This window comes from Drosophila arizonae, chromosome 5 (assembly GCF_054131065.1).
Source record: "Drosophila arizonae isolate 15081-1271.41 chromosome 5, UAZ_ARI_1.0, whole genome shotgun sequence".
NCBI lineage: Eukaryota > Metazoa > Arthropoda > Insecta > Diptera > Drosophilidae > Drosophila > Drosophila arizonae.
This window is the reverse complement of record NC_142925.1, coordinates 8,852,053-8,870,868: the sequence shown is the minus strand read 5'-3', so window position 1 is coordinate 8,870,868 and position 18,816 is coordinate 8,852,053. Positions and strand designations below refer to the sequence as shown.

Below are 18,816 nucleotides of genomic sequence, written 5' to 3'. Positions count from 1 at the left end.
CGGATATGGAGTAATAACAAACAACAAATAGGCAAAAGGCACTTGGCACTCAGACGGCAAGCAGCTAGCAGCTAGTAGTGCGGCGTCAGGTGGTGCTTTTAGCGTGATTGCCACCATAGAAACCTGCAGCAACGAGCACCCAGAATACTCACACAATGACAGTTTGGCAAGCACCAAAAAAACTAAAAAAAAAAAAAAAAATAAAGAAAATAGCAAAAGGAGAAGAAACGCTCGTCGTCCAAGTGGACAGTGTCTGAGGTAGCGGCAGAGGCTCGAGTAGCTGCTGCGGCGGCGGCTGCGGTTGAGTGTCATGACTGCTGCAATCATGATACCCTGTAACTATCTAAGAGATGATAGAAGCAAAGTCAATAAAATTGAGGAGAAAATGCAGTCAAGAATAACATTTATGTACAAAGATTTAAGGAGACTATATATATAAACTTATATATAAATATATAAAAAAATACCGAAATCAATATATATTTGAAAATTTTTTTGAATAAAAAAAAGAAGAAAAATAAATATAAAAAAAATATATATATAAATACAAAAATATTTATAATATTGTTTAATAAATATAAAACTTTTACTAAGATAATAAAAATAATAATAGTAATAATAATAGTTACATTAATAAATTATAAAAGAATAAGCAACATCTATGTGAATTATAAAGACTTATGTATAGAAAAGCAAATTAAAATCTAAAAAAAAAATAACCATCTTCTATTAATTAATTAATTAATTAATTTAAGGAATATTAATAAAAAATCTTAGCTGTTTTATTTTTTATTTATAATTTAACTTTTACTACAGTACTGTCCACTCCATATTCCATACAAAAACTTGTAAACAAAATATATATATTCTTTGATAGAAACAATTTTAAAATTAAAAAAAAAAAAAAAAAAAAAAAAATTAATACATAAATAAAAAAAAAAAAAATCTAAAATAGCTGTCTAGGCTATAAGCAACATAGATATGAACAAACTATGCATTAATATTTCTCATTACATTTTACAAAATTAATTAAATTTAATATGTTTAATATGTTTTAGTCTCTCATTTATGATTCCAGCTTTGAAAGCAGCTCGCTGCACCTATACTGCCAACAATAGTACGAGACACAGGGTATTCCATAAGTGACTAGTCACACTCGACAGCTGCTCAAGTAGTTGCTGTCGGTTTGTTGGCCCTTTGCCTATCACAACGACTGTGCACGTATCTGTGACCCGGACCCGGACCCGTACTCGGACTCAATGATTTGCATTGGGTCAGTCGATTAGCCAGCTAATTTGAATTCAATTAGCCACGTTATTAAAAAGAATCAAAGTTCAAAAGTCTGCCCAACAGATGAAGTAGCAACAGCAGCAGCTGCTGACACATTTGCCACGGCATGTCAGTCAATTTGCTGCTGCTTTTTTATTATTATTTATTTTTATTTTTATATATATATACATATAGACTTATTTTTTTTTTTTGGTTGGCACATTTTCGCCTTAATGACCTTTTCCGCTGACTTCGACGAACACTTATGCCATTTGTCGCCATATTTATTTTAATGGCTGCTCAATTTAATCACTTTGCCAGCAGGAGCAGCAGGAGCGCCCGAAGCAGACGCTCGCTCTGTTGCTGCCATCGACTTTTACTTTCAATACACTGCCAAAGGGCATAATAAATGACTGGTGTATTATGTAACTGAATATAGAGTATAGAGCCTGAAAGCCGAAGCATAAATATGTTGAATATTGATATTTGTATTTGTACATACGCGACATATTAATTTCAAATGAAACTCATGCATTTAGCATTGGCAAATTCCTATTAAATTACAGTTCATAAATTTCCTACAATTTAATAATTCGGGTAGCAAATTAAATATGATTTTTCTTCTCAAATAATTTGACAGATTTTTTTTTTTTTTTTTTTTTTTGTATTTATGAAACTTTTTGTAAAATTTTACACAGCTTAATAATTGGCATATTTTTAAATAAATAAAATAAATTGTATTAGATAAATATATAAATAAAAAAAAATAAATAAATAAAAAATAAAATAATTATTTTATTTTAATTTTTCACATATATTGCTTTATCTTTTTATATTATTAATGTAAATATATTTTTTAATAATTTTATTTCTTAGTTTATCATATCTAGCTTGCTTTTGCTCATAATACCTAAAAATTAAATCCAATTTAAACTAAGAGTATACCAAGTGTTTGTATTACAAAAATTCAAACTTTTCAGCTTTTTTTATTTTTTATTGTTCAATGCTCAAGATTTCCCTTACGCGAAATTTAATTAAGCGCGCAAGTTTTTAATGGAACACACAGTCAGCCAGCATCCACACACACATACGTCAATATATTGTAAAATTTATAGCTCTTATTGTTATATATATTTATACATACATATAAATATATTAATTTGCGACACTTTGACACGCCATTTTATTGAATTGACTGCGTGTAAAAATACTTTGCGCGCAGTTAAGTTTTTATTCTTATTGCTTTGGGAAAATGTATTAAATCAAGCGACTGCAGCATCCATCTTTATCAACTGGTTGCTGCGCCTGAGCATGCAGGAGGCAGAAGGCAGGAGGCAGCAGCTGCATGCTGCAGGCTGTTCTGGCTGCAGGGTCTGAGGTTTGGTCTACATTTTTGCGCTTGCCCAAGTGAAATGAGTTGCATCCGGGAGCTGGAGCTGGCGACTCCGGCAACTGCAAGCGTTGCATTCTTAACGCCCGAGCACTTTTTGGCCCCAAAAACGGAAAAAAAAAATGAAGTTCGGACAGCGAGCGTTGCATCCGGGCGTGCATGTATGCCACGTAACGTATACTTTATTCCTGTTCCTGTATGCTGGCGCATTTCCTCACATACACACAGAGATACAGACACACACACGCACACACACACACACATACACACACACTCACGCAGCCGTAACGAATTTTGATGCATTTCCTGGGCGAACGCTCGAGCGCGCAAGCAAGAAATTTATGTGCAATCTTAGAAAAATAATGATTATCTTTTATTTTATGGTTGAGCTGCTATAGCTACAGCCTGCCGCTCCTGCTCCTGCCGCTTCTGCTGCTGCTCCTGCTCCTGCTTAGTTGGCAGCCATTGTGTCATATTATTGTTAGCGTCAAGCGAGTCGTAAAAGCGCATAAGCTTTCAAATATTTAAAGCCAGTTTACGACTGATGCTCCGAGACACGTGAGCTGCGCAATTATATGGCAATACGCCCACAAATTGATTGCCACTGCCACGCCTCAAAGCACCACAGACATTTCAGTAGGTGTATACGAGTGTCTGTGTATGAGTGTGTTTGTGAGTGCGCACTCGAGCCTCATTCATTGATTCAGCTCACTTGAGCAACTTATTAGGCTCGACTAGCTACTCATTGAGCATTATAAAAATACATAAAAATAAATATTTTTTGAAGTAGATCTTTATAACCTTTTAACGATTGCTTAATTATGCGTCATCTTGTTCAAAATGATTCAACTCTCAAATTATATTAAAAGTAGGCAACATTTTGGTTGCTGTTCGAAATGAAGTGCTGTAGCTACAACAACAACAACAACAACTTAAGCCGATTAGCAACAGAAAATGTAAATATTTGTGTTTGATATTCTCTAATTGGACTGCAAATAAGCCATATTTTGTTATATATACATAAATATATATACATTTATATTAAATGAAACAATATACAATCAGCTCACATTGCTAACAAGTTTTAAAGCTGTGAAAAGCCTATTTTCATTTGGGTTTTCATTGGGTAAACATTTTGGTTTGCATGAGTTCATTGGAGTTATCCAATATAAACGATTTGTGGGTTTTACTGATTATTCTCTTGAAATATTTTGATACTTTCTTGATAACCTGTATATTGAGCATGTTAAGAATGCATGGAAAATCAGAATGCTTTAAGACAAACATATAGAGTGTTAGAGCTTATTTCAATTCATAATTATGTTATAATAGTAGAAGCTAGTTAGCTTTAAGTTTGGTTTTTATAAATTCCACTCTTCTTCAGTGAAATTTAAAAATCATAAAACTATATTGTGAAATCATTTAGTTATCAATATACATCTGAAAAGAAAATATTATATATATTTAGTTTTCAGTTTTTTTTTTTTTTTTCATATAATTTAATAAACAACACATACATATATAAAAATATATACTTTTCTTTTTAACATTTTCTTTCTTGTAATTTGAAATCCATAAACCTATAATGTGAAGATATTTCGTAAATAAAAGTATAAAAATATTTTTGCTCTGAGCTATTTTATTGATTTAATTAAATTCGTTACTAAAGTATATATTTAATTTATATATATAAATAAATATAAATAAATAAATATTTATAAATGTGTAATTCCTAAGAAATTTTAAATGTATATTTTTGTCTCAGTCAATAAAATGTATAAGTTTTAAAATAAATACAATAAAAATATAAAAATAGTAAATTTGATATTTTTACTGCCACAGTTTTTAAAAATTATTTAATAATAATATTATTAACATAAATATTAAAATCTATTTTTATGCAGCAATAAGTTTGCCTAATGCAAAAATTTTAGTTTAAATTTTTTTTTTTTTTTTTTCAATGTGAATAAGTATTTTTATATATATTGAATTATATAATAAATATTTAAATATATTTCGTAAATACATTAAAATCTAGTTTATCATGTAAGGCGAATATATAAAAAATAACTATTAAGTTATTTATTTGTATATTAATTACTTAAATAAATATTTAAATATATTTTAGTTGAGCAACAAGATAGACTAAAATAAACCAATTAAGTGTGGGCAATTCCTCGTACTCTTCACATAGTTTCCCTCCACGCAGGGAGAGCACGCTTTCACTGCCGCTGGAGGCCATGTGAAATTCTCTGTTTCGAGACAAGTTTTTTAATATACGCAAGTTTGCTTCACATTTCGCGCTGGCGCCTTGTGACACGTACTGAAATGGCATGGGTTAAGGCAGTTCTCTAATGATTATGAAATATGTACAGCATCCAGCTGCCTTGGCATGCCGCGAAGTAACCTTAGCCTTAACTCAGACCCTGTATCTCTATCCCTCTTTATCTCTGTGTGTATGTGTGTGTGTGTGTGTGTGTGTTTGTGTGTTGGCGCGTGTTAAACTTTCAACGGATAACGTCACTCAAGTGCGCATTCGAGCATCACAAATGACGTAATGCGCCATTTGAATCTAGCGAATATTTAGTTCAAAGGCGTCGAAGCGCAAATGCTCGATGGCTACTCCTTGTCGCTTATTAAATTTACATAACTAATTGAAAACATTGCCAAAGAGCAGATACTGAGCTGAGCAGAGCCGAGTCGAGTCGAGTCGAGTCGAGTCGAGTTGAGGCTAAGCTGCAAGCTGCGGCTGTCGAATGTCAACCATAAATTCCAATTAAACGCTCTGTGTAAGGGGCATGCTCGTGCCTTCGGGCCACCCAGTGTGCCTCTGTTTTGGTTTTGATTAAGTATACGCCCCCGGTTAGCCAGCTAGCTGTCTGGCTGTGGGGCTGGCATGCATGCAAAATGTGGTTTGTCCAGCAGCAGCAGCAGGAGCAGGATCAAGAGCAGCAGCAGCAGTTGCTGCATTTTCTAACATTTTCCATTTCCATTTCACATTTCCATTTTGTATTCCAATTCATTTGGCAGGCAATGCAAGGCGTGTTCTCGTTTCCATATTTTAAATTCACATTTTTTTTGTTTTTTTTTTTTTTTTTTTTTTTTTTTTGGCGTTTTAATTGTTTTATTATCCACAAAGTGCTGGGCGCAATATGCGCGCCGGCCAAATCCCCAATTTGAGTGCCCAGCATTTGGCACTGTCGTTGACCTCGTTGCCATTGGCAGTCACACACACACACACACACACACACACATACATTTATCTCTCTGATATATATATATCTATATTAATACTTTTTTTTTTTCGTACACTTGTCGAAGTCAGCGTCGCCTGCTGTCTGATATACGAGCCTGTGGCAAGTTTCTGGCTGCTGCACAAATTATGCCAAGTGCATACTTGAGGCGTGGCCTGACAGCAGCAGCAGCCGCAGCAGCAGCCGCAGTAGCAGCAGCATTTCGAACCAAAAGTTGCCACAGGCATCCTCATTTGCTCTTAATAACGCCATACTTGATGGGCTGACTGCCTGCCCTCTGCTGCTGGACACAAAATTTTTAATTAACTTCATAAAAAAATGAAGGAATCTCATTATTCCATTTGCCGTTTGTTTGCCGTACTCCACGTATTATTTACTGAAATTAATGCAATTGCAATTACCCAGCCTGTTTATTCGTATATTCGACAATGCGAGACAAAACAAACATGTCTGAGCCAGCTTAAGACTTGAGCAGGGATTTACATGCTGAACTCAACTGAACTCGAATCAGGCAACTGTGTTTAAGCCGGGCCTTAACAAGACATTTAGCTGACATATATACACACTCACACACACACACTCACACACTATATAAAGTTCTACTACCACAACAACAATGGCTACAACAACAACTGAAACTAACAATATAGTCCAAGTCCAAGAGCTGTGGCATCTGTGCTGCGGTCTGCCAACTACGTTCAACAAAATAACTTTACGGCAATGCTTAACTTTCAGATGACCTTTAGATTGTAGCCTGACCGAACTCATCTCAGCTAAATATGTATATTATTAAGTGGACGTCGAGTTCATTTAAATATTCAGATTATGAAAAATAGAGAAATATATCAATTATTATTTAATATTTAAGTAAACCTCATACCAAGGGCTTTCTTAGTTAAATTTTTATTGAAATTAGTGAAACCAAAATCGTCATTAAGTTTAGATCTCTCCTTACTTCGCCTATCTCCTATCTCTTTCTCTATAAGCTTTGAGATTTTGATGCCCTCTCTTCCTTTAGGTTTTCATCTTATATGCATCTCACTCAAATTCTCTCTCTCTCTCTCTCTCTCTCTCTCTCTCTCTCTCTCTCTCTCTCTCTCTCTCTCTCTCTCTATCACTTGAGCTCTTGTTTATTCCTTGTCTTGCCTCTTTTCAATCCTCTTTTAAATTTCCCTTAAAGTATTTTCTTTATCTTGCTAACTACCACTACTCCTCGTTGTGTATACCCTGTAAAACAGTATTTAAAATGTTCTCACAGATGAACAATAAATGCTTAGTCACAACAAATTGCAACTACAATATGTATGTATGTGTGGCTGTGGTCAGGTGCAAATGGTAGTCAGACCACGAGTTACGCCAGCAAATGTATACAAAAATAATAGAGAGAGAAAGTAAGAGAGAGAGAGAGAGAGAGGAAGACTGTGTGTATGGGTGTAGTGTGTGTGAGAAAACAATGAAAGAATTTAGTTTAATGGTCTCGCATGTTGCGCATACTTAAGGCCCGGCTCTTCAGGTGGCCAAGTGCTGTTGCTGTTGTTGTTGTTGTTGTTGCTGTTGTTGCTGCTGTAAATGCTGTGCGTGTTGTGTTTATTAGTTAAGATGAAGGCAAAACTGCATGGAATACATAAATTTGGGCAATCTGGTCACATAACTCACGAGCGAGCGCCAGGCTCTCTCCCGTGCGCACGTTCGCCTCAATACAGTTGACTTGTCAGCGTGTTAATTTGCTAAATAATTTTCGAATTTCTGCCGGACTGAGACTGAGGCTGAGGCTGAGGCTGCGGCTCGGGCTAAGCAAATAGCCATAATTCAACAAAAGCAGCGAAAAACACACGCTCGACACGCCCACTTAAGCAGTGGCCGGTCAAGGCGTAAACGTGCCAAATATGCCAGCGACGGCAACAAAAACCAGAACGAGCGCCAAGTGGCAAGGGCTAAAGGACACACACACACACACTCAGATAACCAAGCTAGAAACAAGTTAAAGAGCCTTAGTCGGAGCTGATGGACTTGTAAATATCCTGTGAACTCTGTAAAGAAGAAAAGGAGAGCTTGGGCTGCACTTCAGTTCAGTTGTAGCTCAGCTTGGGTCTAGCTTGGGCTTAGCTTGAGCTAAGCTTTGGCTTAGCTTGGGTTTAGCTTGGATTAACTTGGGCTCAGTTTGAAGTCAGCTTGGGCTCACCTTTGGCTCAGCTTCGGCTGTTCTTGGGCAACACTTATGAGCTTTACAATACTATATTAATTGATGAATTCCTCAATCTATGTCATACGATTTATTGGTTCAAAATTAACTTTTTATAAATTTTTTTGAGATATAATGATAACAACCAAAACACATTTATAATTTCTAGTATATATTATAGTATATATTATTATTTTAAATAGATAATAAATATTGTTTTTTTTTGTTTTTTAATTTAAAAAAAAGTTACTGTATTCACTATACGAACCTGCACAGTAAATCAATCAAATAACGCTTTAAAAAAATAAAAATAAAAATAAATAAATAAATAAAAGTTGAAACATAAAACACTGATAAAAAACTAAATAAATATAAATACTTTAAGAGGTCTACCACGCCTTCTTCTACTAGCCACATACACTTTAGCTAAACCCATATACCCCAAAATCTCATTTCAATGAGCATCAAAAAGGGAAGCCAAGCCAAGCACATCAACATACATGGTCAAGACATTTTGAATATGTGTTTGTGTGTGCTTAATACAAAAAGGATACAAGCTGAACAGAGAGATAAGGGGTGGAGGAGACGTAGGGAAAAAACTGTTTATGATTTCCTAACACGATTTCAGTAACTTTTTTCGTTTCCACTTCTGGTTGTTGCTGTTGTTGTTGTTGCTCTACCTGGGCCACTCGTTTATTTGTTTGCCTTTGCCCAGCTACGTGAGAAATTTTTTGGGCTCTTCTTTGCACTTCTCAAACCAATCTCGTTTCAGGTTCGTTTTTTTTTGTTTTCGAGCATTTTGCTTAAAAATTGCGACGATTGGACATGCATTCGCACACACGTTCATCAATTAGTGTTGAAGATTTAATTGCGGCACGTGTGAACTTAATTAAATGGCATTAGTTTTGTAATTGTACAGACGAGGTACATACACACACACACACACACACACATGCACATATTTAATTGATTTGCGGGCAGAGGAACGCGCAAAGTATGCAATTAAATTGCAGCACTTTGTATGCGAGCGTATTTGCATTCCAATTAATTTTTCAAGCATGCATATTTCGGATTTATTAATATGCAGTTGGGTTCATAGAGAGAGAGTGAGAGAGAGAGGGAGGGAGAGCGGCTGTACTACAGTTAGTTGTTGCCTATTTACCTTTTATTTTGTTTTTTAATTAACTATATGCCATAAAGTTGGGAATTGCACAGCTGCACTTAATTAGCATTGTAATTGTCCTGGCAGCCACAACAAAACTTTTCGCACTGCATCTTACTGGCTCCGACTAAACCAAATGCAAATGCAAAATGAGTGCAACGTAAGCCGAAGCTGGGATATTATGGAAGTATATGCTATAAGGCTAAGTGCAAAATTATTCAGAATATTTAGATTGACTGCATTTTAAGCGTGGCCTAGAAGGCTTGAATTACCTTTGACAGGCAGCTAACTTGAATGGGGAATACTTTTAATATTTATGACAACTATATAGAAATTACATTAAAATTCCCTTTTGATAAAAAATATTTGGATAAAATATCTGAAAAGATATTTTACAAGAGCTCACAAAAATGCAAGGATATATGTATTAGAAATTTTGGTAAGCTTTTTTTTAAATTAAAAAAAAACATTTAAATATAAAAATAATTAATAATTTCCTTGCAAATTAAAATGTTGGAAAAACACACACATAATCTTTAAGTAGCAAAAATGTTTACTGTATAATCCAATTTGTATTGCTACAAATGTTTAAGGGGACTAAGACACAAAATAAGTAATAAGAATATAATTTGAAAGCTTCATTTTGATTGTTCTATAGTCCACCTCATTAAGTAATTTATGATTATCTCGAATATACTATCCTGAGCCGAGGTCCAATAACAACACCAACGGAATGTGAGAAAAGAACTTGTGACCTTTGTTCCCATGTGAGGTGGGACTATAGCAATAGAGTTAAGATCAAATGTTTTCTTTCGATCTTCATGCAAGTTCGGCTCCATTCACATAATCATAATCACAATAGCCGCAGGGTATCTGCTAGCCATGCATATGTTCATTCTGTCATTCTGCCATCTACCAAATAACCATTATATGCGTGTCAAAATAAATAATAAACAAGTATTTTTCTTCTTTTTTCTGTTTTTTAGTAAACAAAACAAAGCTGATTGCAGGCGAACAGGCAAAACATTGCAGAGCCGCGCATATCAAATAAATTATGAAGCTTAACATTTTCGGCCATGGGCAACGGAATATTATTCATGTGTCCTTTTTTCTGGTCCTCAATGTTGTTGTTGTTGTTGTTTCTGTTGTTGGTGTGGAACGCGTTTTAACGAAAACATGCGTCGAATTTTAAGTATGCAATTTGCGTTTTGCTCTTCTAAAAACACACACCGAAAAATACTAGACCTATATATATACATATGTACATGTGTACATATATATATACATAATTTGAATAGTGTTTTGTTTGTGGAATTAAGCTTTTATTGGTTGCTCGCCCAACCAAATATTAAAACAACTAAGAATGCTGTAAGCGGGCAGAGACGACTGCGGAATACTACTTAATAGTGAAAAAGGAGCAGAGGAACAGCCAATAAATGATCAGGCAAATGGAAGAAGAAGAGAAAAGCGCTTGAAGTCATACGCAAAGAGCCGGAATCAAAGAGACAAACTGAAGAACGGATAGACAAGCAGATTTACATATGAAGAGCCGGACGGAAAGTTAAAGAGGCCAAACGGATTGTTGGAGCCGCCGATCGAGCAGCCACACGAACACTGCACTGCACTGCAATATACTCCTCTGCCTTTCCTAAACAAGCATAATGAGATTCTCCTTCCATTTCATGCCTCCCTCGAAAAAAGGCGTGGCAGCTTTAGCTATAATGGCAAAGCTAACAAGCACGCTCGAAATAATAAACATGGCCAAATGCCACACACACACACACACACACACTCTCTCTCTCTCTCTCTCTCTCTCTCTCTCGCTCTTTCGCTGTGTGTTTAGTTGCTATTAAAATTACCTGAACAACAGAATTTTGCAAATGCGAAAAGAGCTGCTTAATTCTGGCTGCATTGTTGTTGTTTGCGCTACGCAATTTAGCCGGTCTGGGGCAATGCATTTAAATTATGTAAATAAATTTTGAAACTGTTTGCCAGCGATTTAGCTTCGAAAATATTTTGGCTGCTGCATTTTATGCTCGGCCATGTTTGAGCATTGCGACCATTAGTTTGGTTTTTGTGCCAGGTCGCAATTCAGGTGACAATGCAAATAATTATGTAGCACACGCTCAATGGACTAAAAGCGAGAGAGAGAGAGAGAGAGAGAGTTTGTGTGCGAGTGTGTACGTTTGTGTGTGTTGGCCATTAAATAAATCAGAAAGTAATTAAAACAACATGAAATGCGAGCTACAACTCGCTGTGAAAGCAACTCCCCCCCCACACACACACACACACACGTACTCGAGTTTCCTCTGCTTCTTCCTATTTAGCAAACACACAAAAAAGCGTGAAAAAACGCGACCAACGGACTAACAACAGCAAAGCAGACAAAACAACAGCAACAAGAAGAGGAAAAGAGGAGAAGAAGCCGCAGCCGTAGTGGTTGAGCAGTCCGTCCGTCTCTCCGTCCGTTTGTCTGTCTGGCTGACTGGCGCAAAGAAAATGCAAAATAAACTTAATTTACGTTTATTTGTGTTGACAAATGTTTTTCCGAACGAGTGCAACTTTTAATTGCAAAAATTTATTTGATTTGCCAGCCACTCTCTCCCTTCATCCCTCTCTCCCCTACACACACTCTCTAGTCGCTCTCTCACTCGGTATTGGTTTCATGTTTGTCTTTTTGTGCCTTTCGCGTAGGTGGTATCAAATATAGCACAGCTCTCCTAATAAGCTCTACTGTGTGACTTGGCCTTCACTATTTAACTTGACAGTTGGCTGGGCTTAAAGCTAAATTTGTTAGGGTATTCAAGGACTTTCGCTGGGCCAAGTGCTATTACCTTTCGTTTTCTCAAGGCATTATGCAATTAGCAATTAGCACAACATTTGACTCGATTCGATCAGGTGCATTATTTATTTCATATTATATTATTTGCTTATTAGGTGCAGAATAAATTGTCTAATGCAAAGGGAAACTATAGTCCAACTTTACGTATTACTGGCCCCATCTATGTGTCAAGAACATACTAATTAAATTAGAATTTTCACTGGAATCTTATGTGAGACTGAATGTTTTTTAATAAGCACCTAGCAGGTTTATATTATATACGCTTACCATTGCTTGAATTTTACTGTAGTTAAATTTTTTATTTTATTTTTTTTTAATGTTTATCCACTTTTTATATTTTATAGAAAAATATAAAATTGCTGGATTTTTTTTTAGTTTCAATCTCGTTTTTATTAAATATTAATTTCTCTAGTATATCAAAATATATATTTTTTATATTTATATATACATATTTTTTTCTTATTCTTATTATTACTAATATTAATATTTTTATTATTTTTTATTTTTTATTTTTTTTTTTGTAATCTTAATGCAGTATTGAAATATTAATTGCAGTTGTATATCAACATACACACATATATTTTTTTTATTAATGTAAAAATTTTGCTCTAAAAAATGTTCACATATAAAAAAATTCACATAATGAAATAAAATCAATTTAGAATCTCTTAATCAATGCAATCTAGAAAGCCAATTAAATATGTATAAAGCTTTTAGCAAATAGGCTTAAATTCATACATAGAAGCAATTTAACCACAACAAAAAATGCAATTTAAATCGTTTTTCTCTATATTAACGAAGGAGCATTACAGACACATAAAAGACCATTTAAGCTATAGCCGTGCGGATATATAATCTACAGCCATTTGTCTCGCTTATGTGTGTCAGTGCATATGTTGCGGCCAGCTTGATGTTGTATGCCACATTCAAATGCTGCACTCGCCACAAACACACGCAGAGTTCTGTGCGCTTTTGTTGCAAGCTTTTTCAAACATTATTTGGTTTCTTTTTTTTCGTTATTTTTTTTTTCAAATGTTAAATGCTGCGCCTTTGTCTGGCATTTAGTGCCGCAATTTTTGGGTAGCTGCAAATTTTGTGTTGGGTCAGGTGAAGTGCTTCACTAACCGCTGCCAATGGCTGCCCATGTGTGTGTGAGTGTGCGTATGTGTGTATGCCCTGACATATGCGCATAAACACATGCATATTGTAACAGTTTCAATTGCTGCCCGCAATATTTGTTTGAGCTCTATTTTATTTATTTATTTTTCTCTCTCTTTTTTTTTTTTTTTTTTTTTGCACTCATATTATGCAGCAGCTGTTGCGGTTTTTCGTGCTCCGCCAACATAATAAAAATTTGAAATATTCAATGGCAATTATGCTGCATGCTGCATGCTGCATGCAGCCATTGCTCTCTAATTATTCGGTTTCTTCAACGTTCATTGCACTCGCAGCAGCGGCGACGGCAAAAATGTCGGCAAAACAATTTCAACGGGTTTTGGTGTGAAATTTTTCTGTCAACTTTTTTCACACTGCCTCCCTTCAAGAGTGTGAGTGTGTGAATTGTGTGTGGGTATATTGTTACAGTTGAGGTGATTGGTCTGCGCTGGTGGCTGAGCTTATCATATTTATATTTGTGGATAAATGTATATATATATATACATATATATTTAAATGTATGTAAATGAAAATTTCTAATGAGAATCGACTCTTCGGTAGATCTGACCCTGTTCATGCGTGTCTCTTCTGTGTTCTGTACATTTCTTTAAGTGTATAATATTATTACTATCATCTTTTACGTATTTTATCAATTTTAAAATGGAGTACAAAAAATTTGCATAAAGAATTTTTAATATAATTATTTTCTGCATAAAACAAGGTAAAGCTCTATCGATTGACCTTAAAGATTTATAGGATTATTTATTTAATATACAAAGGCATTTTTTATAGCTAAGCATGAAGCTGTTGGCATGCAAATAAATAACTTTTGATTTTCTAAATAAACTCCTTTTTTTTTGATAAGCATAAACTTTAACTGTTTTAATTTCAGAAGAATAAATCAAAACAAAACTCAATTTCAAGCAGCAGATTATTTACTTCCAGGGTATTTGTTTTTCAGGCACTCCCAGTTAGAAAGTCTCCCCCCATTTTTTTTCCTGCTAGCCATGCCTGCAGGCGGAATTTTCATTAAAGCATTTTTGATGTCTAATTTGCGTAGTTTTTCGTTTTTTTTTTTTTTAATTTTTTTTTTTTTTGTCTCCTGCTCCCAGCTGACTGAGAAGCCGTCGCCTTTTTAGCAGGCGACTGACACGTTAAGCATTCAAGGGATTGTTTTGGCCAGAAGAGGCGAAGCTGCCTGACTCTTTTGTCTTCTATATGCTTCTATTTTTTTCCCCTTCTCTTGTTGTTGTGCTGCAGCTGTCAGTAGCCGCTGTTGTTTTTGTTGTTGTTGCCTTTCAGCTCAACTCTGATTTGGGGCTCAGTTTGCTGGGTGTTTTTTGTTGCTTTTGTTGTTGTTGTTTGTTTGTTTGTTTGTCTGTGTGCTTGGCCTGCTTCTTTGGTCGCTCCTGCTTGTCGGACAAACTGTCGAGTGCCAACACTAATTCGCATGCAGCAAAACAACAAATGCACATGCCCATGCACATGCACACATTTGCACACTTTTTGTGTTGGATTTTCAGCTAAATTTGTGCCAGCGCTTTAGATGCCTGCTTTTTGTTAATTTGCAATTTTCTAACCATATCCATTTTGACTGCGCCAGTTTGCAACTGCATGTGGGTATATGTGGGTGTATAGGTATAGGCGTGTGTGTGTGTGTATGGCATATATGTATGTCAGAATGCTTCACTGGTCAGCATTTCGTTTGCTGCCTGCCTGGCATTAATTCAATTTCTGTTTGCATATTGCCAGCTTCTGTTACTCGTCCAATTCGGTCTATGTGCATTTTTTTTTTTTTTTTTGTCCTCCTCTGTAAGCCTTTGCAATTGCAGCTCATGTGTCAGCAGGCCTAAATGAAAAGCCACTTTTTTATATTCACATCGGTTTTCAACTGTTTCTGTTCCACTAAAACGATTTTTGCATCAGGTTTTAATATCGTGTCAATTCGCCACGTTTTGCTGCAGCTGACAGCTTAATTAATTTTTTAATATTTATCATATATATTTATATAATTTTTGTATACAATATAATCTTTTTCTTTAATTATTACTTTTTTGTTATATAAATAAATAAATAAAATTTTATTCTATGAAAACAAGGTTATTTATATAAGTAAACAGTTCAAATATATAGAAATAATATATATTTATTTTCAAAATAAATCCATTGTTCAAAGTATAGACATTTAAAAAATATGCAGATTGGAAAAACTTTAAGTTTTAAATATTTAAATAATTAAATAGGTATTTAATATATATGTAGGGTTTCATAGAGCTTTAATATTAAATTTAAATAATATTAAATACTTGGTTAATACATTTGATTTATTATTGTATAAATTTAAGTTGATTTTTTTTATTTATTTAAAATATGTTAATTCCGCTATCTTATATAGTTTGTGATTTACTTAAAAAAATTGTGTATTTGTAATACTATATTAATTTACGATTTTTGTTTTTGATATGTTATTTAATAATGTTAATATTAATATATTTTTCATTTATTTAAAATTTGATGTTTTTGGTGATTTATTTAGCAGTTTTTGTATTTTTATTTATGTGCTTTGTATATTTGTTATCCTTGTTGATAAAGTAGTTTTATGGAAAATCACTTTCACTTACCAAAGTCTTGGACACCATGGCGTATGCGTATTCTGTTTATTTTTTTGCAATCCTTTTGATAACGTTTTTATGTGTTTTCCCAGTAATATAGAATGAAAACTTTAAAATTTGAAACCAACACACGTGCACACTTTTGTTTTATTTTCGGCGTAATCTGATCAATTAAATATATATATCTATCTATATATTTTTAAGAAGTATGCTGTAAGTTGTGATCGCGCCCGGTGTTTTGTGCGACATGCTTGGCGTGACGAGAATTAGTGGCCAATTGTTGCGCTACGGGCCATTTATAATGTCGCAGCGCCCTGCAATAGGCAGCACTTATTTATATTTATATAGAATTATTACAATGTGCTGCCGTCTATTGTTAGATATGCCACCAGATCTATGTAGCTGTACCTGTATCTGTGTATATGTGTGTAGCAGTACCTGTATCTGTGTGTGTGTGTGTGTGTGTGTGTGTGCATTTGTCATTGGTTAACCGTCACTTTGATGACAGTGGGAAAAGCCCTTTGGCAAGTGCGAATTTTTGTTGCTACCAACACGCAATTAACTAATGCAGTGCGCGAATAGCTGTTCCTCTTATCGTACTGTGTATAAATAAATATTTATATATATTTAGACTTATGTCTATATACATAGTTTGTATATATAGCTATACAAATGAGGAACTGCATAGTTTCCATGGCAAACCGACTGCAAGCTAATCCATCGAGCAAGCGCAGAAGAAACTCAAGTCAATATACTCGTTCGGAAAGTGAAGAGGGTATATCGGGGCCAAACTGGCCCTGTATACATAGCGACTTTTAATAAATTTTGCTTAGAAATTTAAAAATATTTTTGCTAAAATAATAGATTAGCCAATTTTTAATTATTTTAAAATAAATTTTAAATTTTGGAACTATAGCTTGTTATATTGTATATGTTATAGAATATATTCAAGAGCAATAGAACTTCAATGGTGTTATTCCGATGAGGAGCAGCGTATACTTATATACATGCTATAGTATTGTATGAAGTGAAATGATATTTGCATGAAATGATATTCACTATTTACGCCTACTGGAAGCATTACTATATTATGGTAGAGCTAAAAAATATATACATATATATTCGTGCATATGATACGAATCAAAATATAAAGTATTTATGCCCATTATGGCGGGGTATATTCTATTTTCTAGCTGTTATGGAAAACACTTCAAAAAAAAATTGACAAACAATTTATCTTAATGCAATTAGTATATGTTTATTTATTCCTAGTATATTTACTTTGCTAGAGGCATGCTAAATTTTAATTAAATTACATCTTTCTCATTTTGAAGAACTAGATCCACAACTATTCTGTTTGACTCGCCATAAATTTAACCTACCGCCCCTCGATGCATGTCGCATTTTGTTTTCATTGACCGGCTGAACGAGTATGTTGCAGTCGCTGGCACCCTGCACCTGCAACAGTCTTGCCTATTGCCATTTAGGCATTAAGACAAACAGACAACACAGCCACGCAATGTTAGAGTAGCGAGCCTTATAAACAAGCTGTATAGTGCCTGCTGCAGTGCCACTCGCTTAGCTTACTGGGCAGCAGCCCGTTTTGCTTATCTACCAAACACACACACACACACACACACACAGACATGCACAGGGAAACATCTATTGCTATTACGTAGTTTGGGAATATTCCGCATACTGATAACATTTGAATTTTGGCTTGATTTATGAGCCATTGCATGAAACACTGTGTATGGCTTATCAACAACAATAGCAACAACAGCAGCAACAACAACAACAACAACAACAGCCGTGTATCACTCACATGCTAACACCAACACTTGACTGTTTGTTGGCTCGCTTTAACAAACCCATTCACATTTAATTCACCATAGCTCACAATAAATTGATATACACCGCAATACATATGCATATCCGTTCACAAAACAGGAATGGAAACATTCAAATTATGCTGGATTTATGATTTGGGTCAGTGTGCACTTCATTTTCGACATCAATTATTCAAAGTCAACTGCAAACGAATATATTTGCAGTTGAATTTAAAGGATTATCGACATAGATGGATGCAGGTTTGCCTTAAGGCTGAGCTAAGCTCGGGCTTATGCCATGATTCCATTTATATGAATATCTCATTTATGCCCAAAGAACTTGAATTCTATGAGAGCAATTGGATTAGGAGTTAAGACCCTGTCATGCTCACTTGAGTCGAATAAATTGCCAAAATTTATTTATTAATGAATGTACATTTTATCTGCTTTAAACATTTTTTTAAAGTAATAAAAAACAGTAAAAATCGTGAGTAGAAATTAATATGAATTAAGTGAAATATTTATGGCCATTTTGATGTAAAGTTTGATTTAAAAAGTCCAAGTAATACTATGCAAAAGAAAGAAAAAAAATAAATAAATAAATAAAATAAATAAATAATAATAAAATAAAAAAATGAAATAATTAAAGAAACAAATTTTTTTATGCAAAATATAAATAAATAAATAATAATAAATAAATAAATAAATAATAAATTAATTACATAAAGGGATAAAATAAAATAAAACGAGTAATTAAATAAAAATTAAAATATACAAATAAATAAATAAAAGTATATGCAAAATTTTAATATATTTAATCTAGTCTGCATAGAAATGATAGGAAATTTAATTTACTTACCTGGCCTATCAAAGCATTGATTTTATTATAAGCCAATTACTGCTGGTTATTTTCTAGGAATTCGCAAACAAAGAGCACAAAAGCCCTTCAATTCCTCGAACAAATTCACTGGAAAATTTTAAGGTGATATTTGAGAAAGCTGCAAGTTCTTGAAAAACAATAGAGTGCTTAGCCTTGATGACCTGACCCTGATACTATGATGAAAGAGTTTTCTCAGAAAACTAACTGGGAATTAACTATATTACAAGGAATTTGCCGAAAG

At 34.2% G+C, this 18,816-nt stretch overlaps 1 protein-coding gene across 1 annotated transcript in view; it reads right to left on the bottom strand.

The window, feature by feature from the left end:
• Nucleotides 1-16,416, bottom strand: part of LOC108617297 (uncharacterized) — a 48,295-nt gene extending 31,879 nt beyond the window's left edge. The window contains exon 1 of the mRNA XM_018013039.2: nt 15,876-16,416. Within this exon, the coding sequence (XP_017868528.2) occupies nt 15,876-15,893 (18 nt within the window). The 5' untranslated portion in view covers nt 15,894-16,416. The remainder of the gene's footprint in view (nt 1-15,875) is intronic.
• Between the last annotated feature and the right edge of the window lie 2,400 nt (nt 16,417-18,816).